This window comes from Apostichopus japonicus, chromosome 11 (genome assembly GCF_037975245.1).
Source record: "Apostichopus japonicus isolate 1M-3 chromosome 11, ASM3797524v1, whole genome shotgun sequence".
NCBI lineage: Eukaryota > Metazoa > Echinodermata > Holothuroidea > Aspidochirotida > Stichopodidae > Apostichopus > Apostichopus japonicus.
In genome coordinates, this window is record NC_092571.1 from 886,459 (window position 1) to 903,216 (window position 16,758).

At 36.8% G+C, this 16,758-nt stretch overlaps 1 protein-coding gene across 3 annotated transcripts in view; it reads left to right on the top strand.

Moving 5' to 3' along the window:
- Positions 1-16,758, top strand: part of LOC139976302 (polyamine-transporting ATPase 13A3-like) — a 54,581-nt gene that overhangs the window by 13,267 nt on the left and 24,556 nt on the right. The window contains exons 2-10 of one of the 3 annotated variants that reach the window (XM_071984960.1): positions 4,105-4,184; positions 5,178-5,345; positions 5,858-5,973; positions 9,165-9,315; positions 10,637-10,803; positions 11,505-11,574; positions 12,367-12,501; positions 13,338-13,404; positions 15,599-15,730. In XM_071984960.1, the coding sequence (XP_071841061.1) occupies positions 4,105-4,184; positions 5,178-5,345; positions 5,858-5,973; positions 9,165-9,315; positions 10,637-10,803; positions 11,505-11,574; positions 12,367-12,501; positions 13,338-13,404; positions 15,599-15,730 (1,086 nt within the window). Of the gene's footprint in view, positions 1-4,104; positions 4,185-4,812; positions 4,899-5,177; positions 5,346-5,857; positions 5,974-9,164; positions 9,316-10,636; positions 10,804-11,504; positions 11,575-12,366; positions 12,502-13,337; positions 13,405-15,598; positions 15,731-16,758 lie in introns of those variants that run through there. The other 2 variants (XM_071984961.1, XM_071984962.1) reach the window with 2 other exon arrangements.

Here is a 16,758-nt window from a genome sequence, read left to right on the forward strand (position 1 = left end):
TGCTTACAGTTCAACAGTTAATAACAACTCCCAGTCCTGCTTTAATTCCACTAACAGCCTCTGCAGAGCTTAACCACAAATGTCAACAAACACTGCAGAAACTGGGAGACAAATTAAAGGAGCTTTGGCAAAAGGTGAAGGCTCAGATTTTTTTAAACAATGGGGATTCATTGTAATTAATTAACTTTTGACCAAAAATTATTAGGCATCATCTTATTCATACACAATCCAACAATCATCAGTTCAACTTTGAATATGATCCATCAAAATCTTGAGGAGATTGAGATATTTGAAAATATTACAAAGAATGACCCCTGATGACCCCCTAAATGACATTTGACCTCAATTTTCCGAACACCCCTCATAACCCTCATCCCGAGGAACGTTGTGACCAAGTTTCATTATAACTGGCCATACACTGTACGAACAGGAGCAATTTGAAAATATAGGGCGGCGGCCCGGGCCACAAAAGACCCCTAGTTGATCTTTGATCTCAAATTCATGAACACACTGAAGGTAAAACTTCCATAGTACTATCGTGACAAACCCTCAACATTGTACCATGGAATCTGTAGGAGAAGAAGCATTTTGCGTATTTCCACAAAATGGCCCATTACGGCCCACGGGTGACCATTGACCCCAATTTCGGACCATCTCTGATGGCCCTATACCCAATGGTCCAAGTTTCATGAAATTCCATTAAATACTGTGTGAGTGGGAGCGGTTTTACCAATTGTTGACGGATAGAGTGATAGACGCCGCACTGTAACAATAGCTCACACCAGCATGCTGGTATGAGCTAAAAATGGAGTTGTCGGTGTAAGGGGTAGGGTGAGGCGCACGTCCCCTCTGTAATCTTCGATCTGTCACTGGCTACCCTGTGTATATAATAGGGATCAGCGCTGTAATTATGACTGTTCCTCTTTCTCTTCCCGAGGTCTTGGCGTTTATCTTCTACTTCCTCCTTTTCTCCTTTTTCTCTCTTTCTTCTTTTTCTTTTCCCTTCCTTCCTCTCCTCCTTTTCTTTTTTCTCCCTCTTTTTCCCTTTTTTCTTCTCTTTTTTTCTCTCCTCTTTTCCTTACCCGGGGGGCGCGCGCCCCCAACGCCCCCTGGATACGTGCCTGGTAACTATTAATTTACTATTTGTTATAGTGACACTATTCTGTATTATTAATCTCCGAACAATTCAGGCTTATTGCGGCTTACCATTTTCAAGTTTTCTTCTGAGTAATTTTACTTGATGATTTGTTATGTTATGTTAGTTTTTGTATAGCGCTTTATATGGCACAGCCATCTCAGAGCACTTTGAATCCCTGGTCATCAGGCTGGCTGCTGAGAATCCAGCGCACACAGCTTAGTTACCTCACAGGTACCCATTTATACACCTGAATGGATAGGGGCAGTCGAGATAAAAGTGCCTTGCCCAAGGACACAACATAACAGGATTATATATAAAACAAAAGCATTAGCCACTCGGCCTCCACGCTCCTCTTGTTTTGCTTATTCTAAGCTATTTTTTCCTGTAAGTGCACGCCATTTTAGTATGGGAGGAGCAGAAGGGAGGGGCGGGGCAAGCACAACCACGGTCCACCCCTCTAGTTTAGTGTGCATGATCATCATCCATACCCCCATGCATTGTTTCATGGACCGCTGGGCTATCATAGTCAAACCCGGTTACGGTGTAGCCCGTTACACCAACAGAATTGCCTGTAAGGTTTCATAATAGTATGTACGATTTTATGAAACATAAGTAAAGAAAGAGGCTTGAGACCACGACGTCAGTACCATTTGAAAAAACCTATTCTCTGGTCATTCTGTTTGCAAAAAGAATGATGATAATCTAAGAAATCAATTTAATTTTCCCTAGTTATAAAAACGTTTCATATCAGAATAATAATCTGATATATCAGAAAAATAATCTGATATACCAGATTAAGAAAATTGTCTTTCATGGCCCTAATGGGCTTTCGTACTACGTAGTTCACCAGCTAAAGGTCCGCTTGGTTAACGGGCTCGTAGAGGGGGGGGGGGCTGGGCGTATTCTGGTTTAGTTCGGGTAGTAACCTGGGTGAGGAATCTGTGCTGGTGTATTTGTGCGGGTAGAGTTTTCCCGGAGGTAATTGCTGGGGGTGGGGTTAATTGTCCTCGGGGGTATTTGTCCTCGTTGATGTATGTCCGGGGGTAGTTGTCCCGGGGGTAGTTGTCTGGGGGGTACTTATCCTCGGGGGTATTTGTCCTCGGTGGTGTATGTCCGGGGGGTATTTGTCCGGGGGGTAGTTGTCCTCGGAGGTATTCGTCCTCGGGGGTTTTTGTCCGGGGGGTGATTGTCCGGGGGGTACTTGTCCCGGGGGTATGAGTCCGGGGGGTATATGTCCGGGGGGTATTTGTCCGGGGGGTATTTGTCCGGCAACCCACTGGACAGCTTTGGGGATGATACCAATTTTGGAGGTAGATAGTCACAATGCCTTCTGCATTTGATGTAAATGACCTCCAAAGCTGATTCTGGTCATCCTAACAGAAATTTGGTTGTCTTCGATAACTGGACTGCCATTAAATATTTGCCCTGCAGTGGTTGGTGGTAACTTAGTGCTAAAGTTTGGAAGGTGGCACAGGTTCAATGACTACATTGTATGAAGCATCTATAGACACCATGAAAGGGATAAGTTTAGCACTGTTATTAACATGCCTTGTCTGTTTGGAGGCACCAAAACCAGTTAAATACATTGGCCTTGCCTTGCCTTCTGAAGGTTGTTGCACAAAATATGATTCATTTATTTGGGAAGTAATTGCTCTTTGTTCTAAATCCTTTTCTTTGGAACAATCCTTGATTTTGTCATATATACTTATACTTGAAAGGAGTTAAAGGAATTGTCTGGTAGCCCTTAGAAGTTACCTTAAAAAACAAATAATTTTCCAAACATGTTTTCAAAATAGCAGAAAGCTTATGTTGTGTTTGACAGAGAAACAATATTTTAATCGTTTAGGATGGATATTTCATATATACTTTGAATAGTAGTGAACATGACGTCACCTTCGCAAGTGCAGAATGTGACAAACCCACGCTCCAAACAGTTCCTACAGTTATCACAACAAAACTGCATTTGAATACAGATTAATTTCTTCCTTAAGTTTTGGTGAAATTTCTTATAAATTATATATATTTTAATAAAATTGTTAAGACGTCATATACAGTAAGTAGTGCATTGGTGAGTTCGTAATTTTTGTGTAACACAAGACAAGTTTGAACATCAGACTCTTTGTTGTTTATACATTGCGCTGTCCAGCTCCAATGCGAAGCATTACTACATTCTGCTCTGACATTGATTCTGCCAAGTTTCACTTTCGCTGCTGCAAATACTTTTCAAGATTCCTTTTACTGTAAAGTTAATCCATGAGTTTTATTCCAGCGATTTCAAAGAACGGTTTAAGAACTGTGGTTTGAGAGTGAGAGTGCATTATGTGCAACGCTATGTACCAACTGGGCATGGTAGGCTGTATACATACCTTGCGATGTTTACGTAATATATAATAGGCAATCACCTGTGCGTGTACATGTGAGAGTGTATTTGCTGCGGAAATGGGGGTGTTAACTTCAAGTCGCTCGTTTTGCCTATTTGCCCGCAGTACGTCATTCACCAAATTGATGGGTTCGAACAAACAGTGCTTTTGGTGAGAAACTGGTGAATTTGAAAACCAAATTTCTACAAGAAGAAAGTGTCGAATGGGGACAATTTTCACATGGTTAGAAAAAGAAAAATAAGAACTACGAGGAAAATGTATCCAAATCTTCCACCAGACAATTCCTTTAATTCTAGCTTCTCCATTAAGTATTACGTTCCACCATGTATGATAAGAGGAAGCTGTGCATGGACTTACACTAAGCATTTGCTATCTTAAGAAACCTGTGCAATGATAATAAATGCTATGGAATGTGTGTGTGTGTATATATATATATATAATACATGACAACCATGCTCTATATCTCAAGAAATCATTGTAATGGGTACAAAACTACTTTGCTGCTCAATTAACAGCCAGTAAATTTTTGTGTAAGTACACAAAGACAATTTGGTGATTACTGTTTCCTTCATAACCTTGCAACAGATAGCAGAGGCTACTCTAACATCAAGGTATATCCAGCTGCTCACACAACCACATTAAACCATGGAAGTGAAAATGAAATGGTAAGTTTGATAACCCTACCCCCCCTCTTTTCACCACCACCACCACCCTTCTGGCCTCTCTCCACCTCAGTTAACTGTACTTGATGATATCACTCTCCCTGTTTATACTTTACTGTATCACACAAATGCGCATATTCTTTATCATTTCAATCACAGCTATACTGATTTCCTTTGAAGGGTTAGTGGGAAGAAAGTTATAGATACTGGTAGGCACTGCCTGATGATAAAAGTTGTTATTTTACATATCTTAAAGAGATGGCATGATTTGCAGTTGCTTCACAAGTATTCATTTATATTTTGCAATTTGTTTGATAGCATTTATGAAAGACACAGGCGATTTATGATCTCAAACTTTAATACGGTTACATCAAAACTGACACTTGCTAGTGAGGATGTTCCCTTAAAATTGGCCTCTTTTTGTAGATATGATAATAATTCAAGAATTATCTAGCTCTGCTGTTTGAGCTACATCATCATCATTGAGGATACTTGCTAGCATGGCTATGCTGTTCTCTTTAATTTGGCATACCTGTACAAATCACATATATTCTGATAATTTCATGGCTTGTAATTTATCTGGCTTTCCTTACAGGTAATGTATTACTAGTCTGGTTTTATTCAGCATATATATGTGAATGATAGAAGGTGTTAGTTAGTGGTGGGATGGCAGACACCCAATCTCTAAAACCTGAACAGTATACTTCAAATTGTAATGTGAGTAAAGCCATACAGTAGCGTACATCATCACATTTTTATGTGAATAATTGAAGTATACCAAGCTGTGACATCGTTGCTTCTGAGGTAGCTCTGTGCGTACTAGGAAGGTGGATTTAATCCTTCATAAAACTCCATCTTCACTACTGAAGCAGTTTGTTTTGAAAGCTGGAAACCAGAACAGGTTTTTTGGTGTTGCAATTTATGATATTTTTATTTGTAATGCAATATATATTGTTTTGAAATTTTATGAATGTTTTTTGTTGTTTGTTTCTTCAGCTTGTGACTGGTTATAGAATTTATCTACCAAAGCTTGTAGTCAATTACATCTTTACCATAATTTCACTCGGCTTTCTTCAACTTGTTTTCTATTGGAAACCGGTTTGGCATTTGAAGTGTACTTCTACAAAATGCCAATTAAGGGAGGCAACTGTGGTTCTCATCCAGGTTTGTTGGTTTTGTTTTTGTAATTTACTTACCCATCCATTTGTCTGCCCACCCAATGCCCCGCCCCTCCCCTACCCCCTTCCATCTGTCTCCCTCTATGCTGCCATTGGCACAAATACCATCATGTCATCCTTTGTGTGCCAGATGTCAGGAAAGCACCCCCTTATTTTATCAGGAGAACAATTTGGGCAGCAGAAATTTAGCTTCTGTTCTCAATTTTAATTCTGTATTTGTATTCCTTTAGTGTTCTTTGAATTTCAATGTAAAGAATACAGCAAGAAGCTCTGCCATTGGTGTCCTTTGAATATTTAAGTTTGTGCCCTGGTAGTGGGGTTCTCTAAGTTTACTGTGCCATCAGTTACGATGACATCTATCCTGTACTGTGCCATCAGTTACAATGACATCTATCCTATACTGTGCCATCAGTTACGATGACATCTATCCTGTACTGTGCCATCAGTTACAATGACATTTATCATGCACATCTTTTGTTTCTCCTATTCACTCTGCAGAATCAGTTTCATGAGAGTTTTGTTGAAAATGTGAAGTGCCGTAAAATCCAACTACCACTGACAAGCATATTACCTGACCAGAGTAATGAATGTCCTGATGAAGTTTTCAGTGAAAGGTTAGATTTCCTGCCATTGTTGCATATCTCACAGCTGACTTCCAAGACAACTTACTGAAGTTACCTTGCAGCATTGTACATACACATGCAGGATTCTGCATTCAGGACTCACAAATTCAGGATTCTGCATCCAGGACCCAAGACACCCTGCCAGGGATACAAAACCTTCAAACTGAATGCAAGGTTTTAAGGACAAAATCTTGCACTTACACAATCTGAATTGAAACACAAACCTTGTCTGAAAACACATTATTACATAAATGTAAATTTTCTTCCTCAAAATAACCAGCTCTACTTCAAATATCTTAAAGTTGATATGGTGGACTAAAGAAACCTAGAACAATATTAATCAGCTGTGAGTCCCGATTCATCGGAACATTACTAACAATGTTTCCGTTATGCTGATTTTGCGCACTAAAAACGAAGAAGGGATGGCTCCTTGTCTGCAAGCATTCTTGTATACTTCCATACTTGCAAAGGGTGCTGTTGAAGGTTGATCAGGACTGGCAATGTTACTTTCTACTGTTTTAAGAAAGCAATTCTGTTTTGTAGACTACCATGTGTGTCAAAGGTCATTTCAGGTCTGGATTAGTCAAATTTTGAACCTTGTTAACATGGTAACTTGAGACTTCAAGCTTAAATAAAGGTCTACATACTATGTAGGTAGATTTTTTTCTGGTGTGTGTGTGTGTGTGGAGGCGAAAGTGCACAGAAATCTCAAAGTTAGTTTTAAACCGATGTAAACAGGATAACTTGAAAAGTACAGCTGGATGAACTTTTCAATAGTCCTTTAAATTCAATGTTCTAAGTACAAAAATGTAGTGGCTTTTTTTTCTTTCTGTGGAGTATTTATTTGAGGTTGGTAAACAAAGCCTTAAAAACATTTGATGCTCAAAATGTGTGATGTCATATATGGTAATTTGATCCATTTGATTGAATGCAAGAACCCTATTTCTTTCTGGTTTGGCTGTTGGTTTAGTATTTCAGTACTGTTATGCTTCCTTTCCTGTATTCACTTCCTACTAATAACAACGTTTGCAGGCTTACAAACTTTAACACAATCGAAAGTCGACGACGTTGTGAACAGTGGCCTTGTTTCACATCACATGACTGAAAATCAATTATTCTATACAGCTGTTACTGGACTGTATTGTTTGACCTAATTTCTGTTGGGTCAATAATATATGCATGTGTCTTGCATACTAAATTGTCTTAATGTTTCATAGCTACATATAGCATGCATACTAAATGTTCTTAATGTTTCATAGCTATATATGGCATGCATGCATACTAAATTGTTAAATTAACCTTCTTCACATTTATCTACAACATATACTTCTAGGTCACTGTACAGCTTGTGCCAAAGGGTGCTGCTCGTTCTGTTTCACTATATAGCTAATTTAATATGAGTCTGCTCTAGAAATATCTGTACATATACCTAGTCAGTATCCAGTGTCCATGCCTCCTCTCATTTCCCATATAATTCCATTCCTCAATCCTTACTTTACCCCTAATCATTTGTCCCCTTGCTTATCTACCCCCTCTCACTGCTCTTTAACCCCTCCCTTACCCCCCCCCCCAGCTAAGTTTCCCTTGAGAGTTTTAAAATATAATAGTCTATTAACAATACAACTACGAATTCTCAGATTGTGTATACATAGTTGAATTGTTGCTTCTTGGAATGAACACATGTAGAAGAAAAATTGGAAGTTGTATGAAAAAGCATCTGCAAAGTTCCTAAAAAAGTTAGTGTTGTGTACTAATTCCTAAATATATCCCACCCATCACTTGCCCAGTTTGATTTTAGTGACCATTCTTCATTAGATTCATATAGCTACAGTAATCAATGCTATTCTAGCTATCATATTAGAAGTCATCTGAATATTTCTACCAACACATGGAGGTGTTTCTTTGATATCCCATCAACCTTTGCTGAACTCATATTGGATTTTGCATTTAGTGAATTTGAATGAAACCCAAACATAATTTTTTTATATCAATGATTTCATTATATTTGCAATATTTATGATTTTGTTCCATGTTATGTATGAATTAATTGATGGATTGAGACTCATTGTAAATGTTGTAGACTATCCCTTTTAGAACTGAAACTAGTGAGATAGAACGAAGGTAACACTCACTTTAAGCAGCGGGGGGTGCATTGGCAACATAATGACTCTTGTCATTAAGTGCAATGTAATGGATATTACATTACATTAGCACTAATGCAATAGCACTGACTTTTACTAATTCATAACAAATATTATAAAATTTCATAGCAAATATGCTTAGCCTGGCCTATGCTATATATAAAACATGGGGCCAAAATGATTTATTGTTATTAATTGTTGAGGATAATTTAGCATTTGTGGTAAGAAGAAATTTGAGTGAGTCTGGGATTAAATGAGATATTATTATGAAAGTCAAAAGCTATATATAGTATTCATGAAGAAGGATATTGTAGTTTGATCTTGGCTGTGTTGCAGATATTCAATTGTTTTCAAATAATTAGATAGAAAAGTTAGTTAACACATTTGCTTTAATTTAGTTCAGTGTTTGTTTGTAGTCAATAGTCATTGCTATTTACCAACCACAGTAGAGTCTGCTAACCTTGAGGAAGCAAAATATCAAATTTCAAATTTAATGCATTAAAAGTCTTTTAGCTTGCAATGCACATTAGAAAGCATATTCTTCAGACTGTTCCCGTGTTTAACATTTAACTCAAGGTACACAATTAATAACATATTATTGTTCTTTAACTGTAACTTACAGGCTGGATAATATTTAAGTGTCACTGGTCGGTCCAAGGGTTAACCTTGCAAACCAGGCCATGCTCTTTTAGGTAACCAAGCATTAATCTTAGTTTAGTTTCATGAAACCTTCAATTGAATACCAAAATAACCCCTGAACTAACCCTGAGACTTCATTTGTACTAATTATGCCATAAAACATATTGAATTCAATTTTTCTGTTTTATTGTGTAAAGGCATATATCTGTCTTGGGTGCTCACAGTAGTAATTTGTTTTTATAGATTGATGTTTTTGTACTAATGCTTGACAAGGTTTTCCTTTCTTTTGCTTCCATGGGTGTGTCATTTTCCCATCATGCTCTGTTTCTACTTGTAACCCTATTGCATCATGCTGGGTGCCTTACACTCATAACTACTCTACATCCATGGATACCACTAAAGCTTGGTTCATTACAGCATCAGTGAACAAGCAGTGGACATAGCCTCGGCCAAAGCACAGCCTAAGAAATGTCACCACAGTATACTGCCCTCTAGTGGGGAATCAGATATTGATGATGATCGTAGAGCTCTGATTCGGCCTACAAAACAGTTGGTAAGTGGAAAGATCCCTCAGGGGTTGGCATTTTGATTTCAGATTTTGGAAAACCGCAAAACATAAATCCTTCCTTAGCTTCACTTTGTATCAATGTGTTAGTCAAATAGAACTAATTTGCATAAAACTTAGTAAAACTCTGTTGAAAATTGCACCTTTGCTTCTTCTGTACGACTATTGTTTCTAAATCATTTGTGGTTATGTTTATAGCCTGTTCTATCAACACTATCTACCAAACCTGCACCAGTTACTACACCGCAGCAAACCATCAATAGTTTCTGAGCTGCTAATACTTGTAAAACTATTCTCAATTTCACAAGTGTTCACCTTAGTGAGGTGCAAAGCTCCACATTTTGTTTCTTGTGGCAGTATGAGGTTATTTGAGGTCAAGGAAGATAACTAAAGCTTAGATAAACTTCATCCTTATCATGTGAATCCACCTTAAAAGAGCACAAACAGTTCAATAGTCAACAGAGGACAACAGACCCCAAAGTCTTAAAATGTAGTAAACACTATACCCCCCCCCCCCTTATTAAAGCAAATATTAGCATACCTAGCAAATGGATTAACCTTTAGTACAAGAAATCTAAATGTTATGAAGGAGGTCAGCAGAGATCAACGGCCAGAAAGCTTTGAAATATGATGGGTCCAATAATAGAGTTTGGATGAAATTCATTCTTGTTGTGTAGATTCACTTTAGTAACAGAAAGCTTTTGTTAACTGTGGAGGTCAAAAGTCATGCAGGGATTGAGTTACTGTAGTGTTCAAATTTGTTGTAGCAGTCTTGAAGGCTCTAAAAGTTGTATATATAAAATAGTATGATTTCTGTGTAAAAAAACATCAATAGACTTGTATAGCAATATGAACATTTTGAATAGCATAATGCGATATGATACTGGATAAATTATTCCCCGTCATGTGACATCAAAACATGAAAATGTTGTGTGCAATGTGCAGTATTACATTAAATGTTGTCACATAAAACTTGGCAAGGGATCAGTAATCCGATTGGCTGTCAGGTTTTATTTTGATTTATGTTTTAGTGAGGTTTTCCTTTTTGTGTTATTGAAGAGGGCTTAATGAAGATAATAACTGTGCATCTTGTTACACTGTCAATATGAATAGAATTATGGGACTTAAAAAGTTAGTGTTTTGGTAACAATTCCAATCAAGGATTCTTTAAAAAGAGGCAAATCAGAAGAAGAGAACAGAACAGAAAATTACAGTAAAACCATTTTTTCCCCTTATATTTTGGAAAGTAAGGATATTTCAGAAAGTTCTGTTGGAAATTGACAATTGAATTTATTTTTCACCTTTTTAGCCAGATGGAGAATTTCAGTTTATCTTCTTTGAACACAAGAAGGGAGTTTACTACTGGAATCCAGTATTTCAAGGCTTCCTACCTCTTCAGGGTCTGGAAAGGCAAACAGAATTATCAGCATTTTATGATAAACTTAAAGGCTATTCCAAAGAAGATCAAGCCATAAGGTAAGCCATCTTTACTACCAGGGCTTGGTGGGATGGTCAGTTACATTATAGGGATGCACCGGATCCAAATTTTTGGATCCGGCCGGAACCGGATTTTGCCGGATAGTACATGAAATCCGGCCGGAACCGGATTTTTCATTACACAAAAGAAAATCATTAATAAGAAGTAGAAGTATGAAACAAGGAGCAAATCTTAGGTCAGACCATTGAGAAAATTAAATTAAACATTACTTTGAATATTTTTATTAATTTTTGGAAATAGTTTACATTGATTTAAGTTAATACCAACACCTTTTTAAGAAATAATTCAGGCCAGATTTTGAAAAAGATCCGGCCGGATTTTGAGAAATATCCGGACCCGGATAATTGCTCACTATCCGGCCGGATAGTCCGGCCGGACCGGATATCCGGTGCATCCCTGAGTTACAACATTTAGAACATTAACTACATACAAGGAAAAAGCATTCTAAGTTTATTCCATGGTCCACATAATATTGTATGATTGATTTAACGAAACCTTGATTGATGGAGAAATGGATTGATAGATTAGGTTGATTGGTAGATTTCGGTATTAGTTGATTGATTGATCAGACGGTTGATCAAGTTGACTTTCTGAGAAGTACACAGATATTTAATCTGGTATTTGTTATTTAATCTGGTAATCTGGTATATTTGTTGCATGTATTATATTTCAATTTCAGGCAAGGAGTTTATGGACTAAACGAGATACTCATCGAGGTGAAATCCTATTTCAAACTTTTTGTGGAGGAGGTAATTTCTTACCAATATATCTTCAGTCCTATCATTTGCATATAAAGGCTCCTTTGTTTTTCCTTTACACAAATCAGTCAAATGTTAACATAGCTTTCTAAAAAAAGATTGTTTGTGTGTGTGTTAACGTTGAGGTAAATGTGTGAAATGGTGGATTAATATATAATTTCTAAAATCTGTGAGTGAGAGTACTATGGAGGTACAAAGCTAAACAATCAAAGACTGAAATGCATTCAGTTTGTATTAATCAATAGCCTGGCTAATCATTGACAGATTTGACGATACATGTTGACATTTCACCACTGATCTTTGCAGTCAACAATTCTAGACAAACAAAGTCAGTACTCGAATGTCTCTCCTCAACGCATCATTTGTCACGGTTGATCTATGATTTCACCTGCTAGGAAAGCTTTCCTGTTTTAGTAGCGAATGTGCTAGAGAGCCCATAATTAATGTTATAGACATATTACTGTTTTGTCTTCTTTATGTTGATGAAATTAACATTAATTATGAACTGTCTGATCCACACCTCAATGTCTTTGCGATTCTTGGAGGTGTAGTGTTTACTAAGAGTACCTTACATCCCATTTATATATCACATTGTCTCCAAATTTACTTTGACCTGGATCATGCTTCCTGTCTGTTGTTTTCAACTAGTTAGTTAATGCTGACCACCTATGGCTGTCATTCAACTGAGATAAAAATTTGATCATTTTTTATTTATATTTATTTTTGCACAGTATTATTTTGTTTCATGTAACTATTTAAATTGTGTCTTTTTTCTGTTGACAGATTCTGAATCCATTCTACATTTTCCAGATATTCAGTATGATTCTGTGGGGTTTTGAGAATTATTACTATTATGCAGCTTGCATTGTGGCCATCTTGATCATCTCCATTTGTATTTCACTCTATGAAACTAAGAAGGTACGCTAGTATATGTGATAAGACAAAAATCGTCCACAGTTAAGGCAATGTCTTGTGAAAAAAGGTATATTAATTCAATCTTTTGACACAAGAAAGTTATGTGTCAATATTTTATCCCTCTTTATTTTGATGTGCACAACTCTGTGACTATTAACATGTGTGGCTTACCACACTATGAATATTTGTGGGAATGGAAACCACTAATCGTTTTTGGGTTTGATCTGGCAACAGCATTTGACTGATCTCATTACAGCACATTAGCCAAAGAAGTCTTGGCTTTTCTTTATAAATAATTACTCATTATTTATGATTTACAAAACCCTCACATAGAAAGTTCATTGACCTTCCATATTTACTGAATTGAAATATAAATACAAAATCAACAATAAAGTAAAGTAAAGCAACTCTAGAACATTTATTTATCATGATGATTTCACTGACCTCACACACACTAACCTTATTTGCTAGATAACAAACAAATTGCCAATCCAAAATTAGATGTCCTACAAGTAAACATACCTTTAGTTGAGGTCAAGGTATTTCATCCCATAGTGTAAGTGGCACATTGGTTGCCATGACAATTCCTTCATAGGCCTAGTTACTATGGTGACTGCAACATATCTGACCCAATTTTCAATTCTGCTGGCTTCGGTTTGGTTTTCTGTTAAGGACATGAGGACACTTATGGCAGGATCATTTAAAATCTCAACTCTTTCATGAAAGCATATGTTGATTTAGCTATATTTTCAATGGTATTACGGTCATTGTATGGGCTGTTTTACAATCATTTGTACAATTAATTACAAAGATTACTTTATAAATTCCTTTTTTTGCAGCAATCTGTCACCTTGAGAGATATGGTCGCCCATTCTAGCACAGTCACAGTACTGAGAGAATCTGGTGGTAAGTTTGACCTTAACTAACAAAGGCTTATAAACAGATGCCATCTGTCTATAGTATCAATCAACAGAAATTTGACTGTTAATTACCTGTTAGTTACTATTCCTATCATCAGTTTATATTGGAGATCATCATTAATCAGTGGATTGTCAGTATTCATGTAATATATAATGAAGACAACTTTAAACATCATAAACCTTGACACGATCGCTGTTACTAATATACAATCGTCGTGTTAGATCATCAGTAAGAATCTAACCATCATCATCTAATATAGAGCAAGCACCAATTGATACAATCATTACAAACAGTAAATTACTTCCCTAACTCTAAAGTTATTTTTTCTTCATTCTTCAACTAGAGATTAAAAGCCTTGGGCAGCTCTGTCTGTCTGGATGGCTCTGTTTTGTAATTGAACCGATCTCTTTTTGAGACCAACAGCATATAGTGTTCTCTATTGTTTAACTGTTCTCCCATATACTAGTGTAGTATGAATAACAATGTGTCAATTCTAATAGCTGCATACATAGTAGGGACCACTCTACCAGTCAAGTGATATATTCTTTCCAAAGGCTTGTGTTAACAAAGCCACATCTATAACAAACCCTTGTTAGCAGCTGGGTGGTTTTGTTTTTACCAATGAGTTTATTGTAATAATATTCCCTTTAGTATTGCAATTTATCCATGATGGTATTTAAATTGCTGGTAATATCAGCTGTGTAAGCAAAAACATCAATATGAACAGCTCTACGTGTCTGCTACAGATTGATTTGGTGTTCAAGCTGTTATCCTGGATTCTCTAGCTTGATATGTGCACTGTAGCTGTTGCATAGATATGTATGAAGTTGCCATTTCAGTCATAGTGATATGTAGTCACATGCATATGATTCTATGTATGTATATAATACAGATTGATTTGGTGTTGAATGCCTTGTCCTGGATTGGCTAGCTTGATATGTGCACTGTAGCTGTTGCATAGATATGTATGAAGTTGCCATTTCAGTCATAGTGATATGTAGTCATATGCATATGACTCTATGTATGTATATAATACAGATTGATTTGGTGTTGAATGCCTTGTCCTGGATTGGCTAGCTTGATATGTGCACTGTAGCTGTTGCATAGATATGTATGAAGTTTCCATTTCAGTGATAGTGATAAGTAGTCACATGCATATGACTCCTAGTATGTATATAATACAGATTGATTTGGTGTTCAAGGCCTTGTCCTGGATTGGCTAGCTTCATATGTGCACTGTAGCTGTTGCATAGATATGTATGAAGTTTCCATTACAGCCATAGTGATATGTAGTTACATGCATATGACTCTATGTACTGTATGTATAAAATACAGATTGATTAAGTGGTCAAGGCCTTGTCCTGGATTGGCTAGCTTCATATGTGCACTGTAGCTGTTGCATAGATATGTTTGAAGTTTCCATTTCAGTGATAGTGATAAGTAGTCACATTCATGTGACTCCTAGTATGTATATAATACAGATTGATTTGGTGTTCAAGGCCTTGTCCTGGATTGGCTAGCTTCATATGTGCACTGTATCTGTTGCATTGATATGTATGAAGTTTCCATTTCAGTCATAGTGATATGTAGTTACATGCATATGACTCCTAGTATGTATATAATACAGATTGATTAAGTGGTCAAGGCCTTGTCCGACATTGGCTAGCTTCATATGTGCACTGTAGCTGTTGCATTGATATGTATGAAGTTTCCATTACAGTCATAGTGATATGTAGTCATATGCATATGAATCCTAGTATGTATGTATTACTAAACAAACTCTACCAAGGAACAGAATGTTTGATAGATGGAATCATACCATAAATTAATCGATTAAACCTTTTGAGATTCAGACATTTACCTGTGTATGGTCTTACATGATAGATCACAGGAAGGCTGGTAAATATGTATCTTGCTCAAAGTTTTTCAAGTAACATTAGTGATACATATTATCTTTTCTTCATACACTTTGATAAAGTGTTTTCTATTTTTTGGGGGTTAAAATCTCTGCACTGTTCTTTTATTGAGTCAAGTCCTCTAACAGTTGAAGAGTCAATTCTAATTAAACCCATGGTCATTGATTCTAATTAAACCCATGGTCATTGATTCTAATTAAACCCATGGTCATTGATTTGTTGCCAGCTTTCATTGAAAGAGATCATTTGTTATCCATTTCCAGAGACAGAGGAAATCAGTTCTCGCTTTCTGGTTCCCGGTGATGTCATCTTGATACCACGTAAGGGTTGCATAATGAGCTGTGATGCCGCACTTATTACTGGAAACTGCATCGTCAACGAAAGCATGCTTACAGGTAAGCAGGGTGTGAACTTCTCATGTGATGTTGACTCGAGTCAACATCTGGCTTGATATTTGAATTAACTTGCAGATAAATGACTGATGACTTGATTTGACGATAAACTCAAATGACGTCATCCACCGGACCGGGCGTCAATTCACAAAGATGCTTCGTTAAATCTAAGTTAATGATTACCATTAGGACTACATCTATAGTATGAAGTTTATAAGTTGCTGTTGTATTTGACTTGTGACTTGAGTCGCAAGGAAATTGAAGTGACTTGCGACTTGAAAACAATTGACTTGTGACTGGATTTCACTTGCGATAAAATCAAATGACCTGCGACTTGACTTGAAAAAAAGTGACTGTGACTTGGTGACAACACTGGTCTCCTCCATTATATTACATAGGGTTATAGTATGGGTGGATGTTAAATAGCAATAGTATGAGTGGATGTTACATAAGGTTATAGTATGGGTGGATGTTACATAGCAATAGTATGGGTGGTCGTTACATACGGTTCTAGTATCGGTTGGTGAAAATATCTGAATTAAGATGTAAATTATGTAAGTCTTCAATACCCTGTTAGTGCAAACTGAAGAACCCTGTAATCTTACCAATGTTCATATCAAACCATAAATCAACTGAAACAATGAATTCACTAAATTTTGGCAAAAACACATACCAGGTCTGCCCATGATAGAACATTTCAACATTCATGTAAGAGATGGACAATATTCATGTACCAATTTCCCATTTTCCGATATGTCATATTTCCATTCTATTATGGGCCCATAAATTTTATACAAAATTTCACTGTGGTTGGCAAGATTGAGTTTGTGCCCACTCCTGGATTACATCTGATTGTGTATATAACCTTTAGACTGATTACTTAAAGGAACCTAAGGTCTACCTAAGTTTGCGGACTGGTAAATTAACATTACCTGACAATTCTGTATCCATACTAACCACACAGTCTGTACTGCAATGAAGATATAATGTTACAAGATAGGCAATATCTGCAGCATCTGATGGTAAAATGC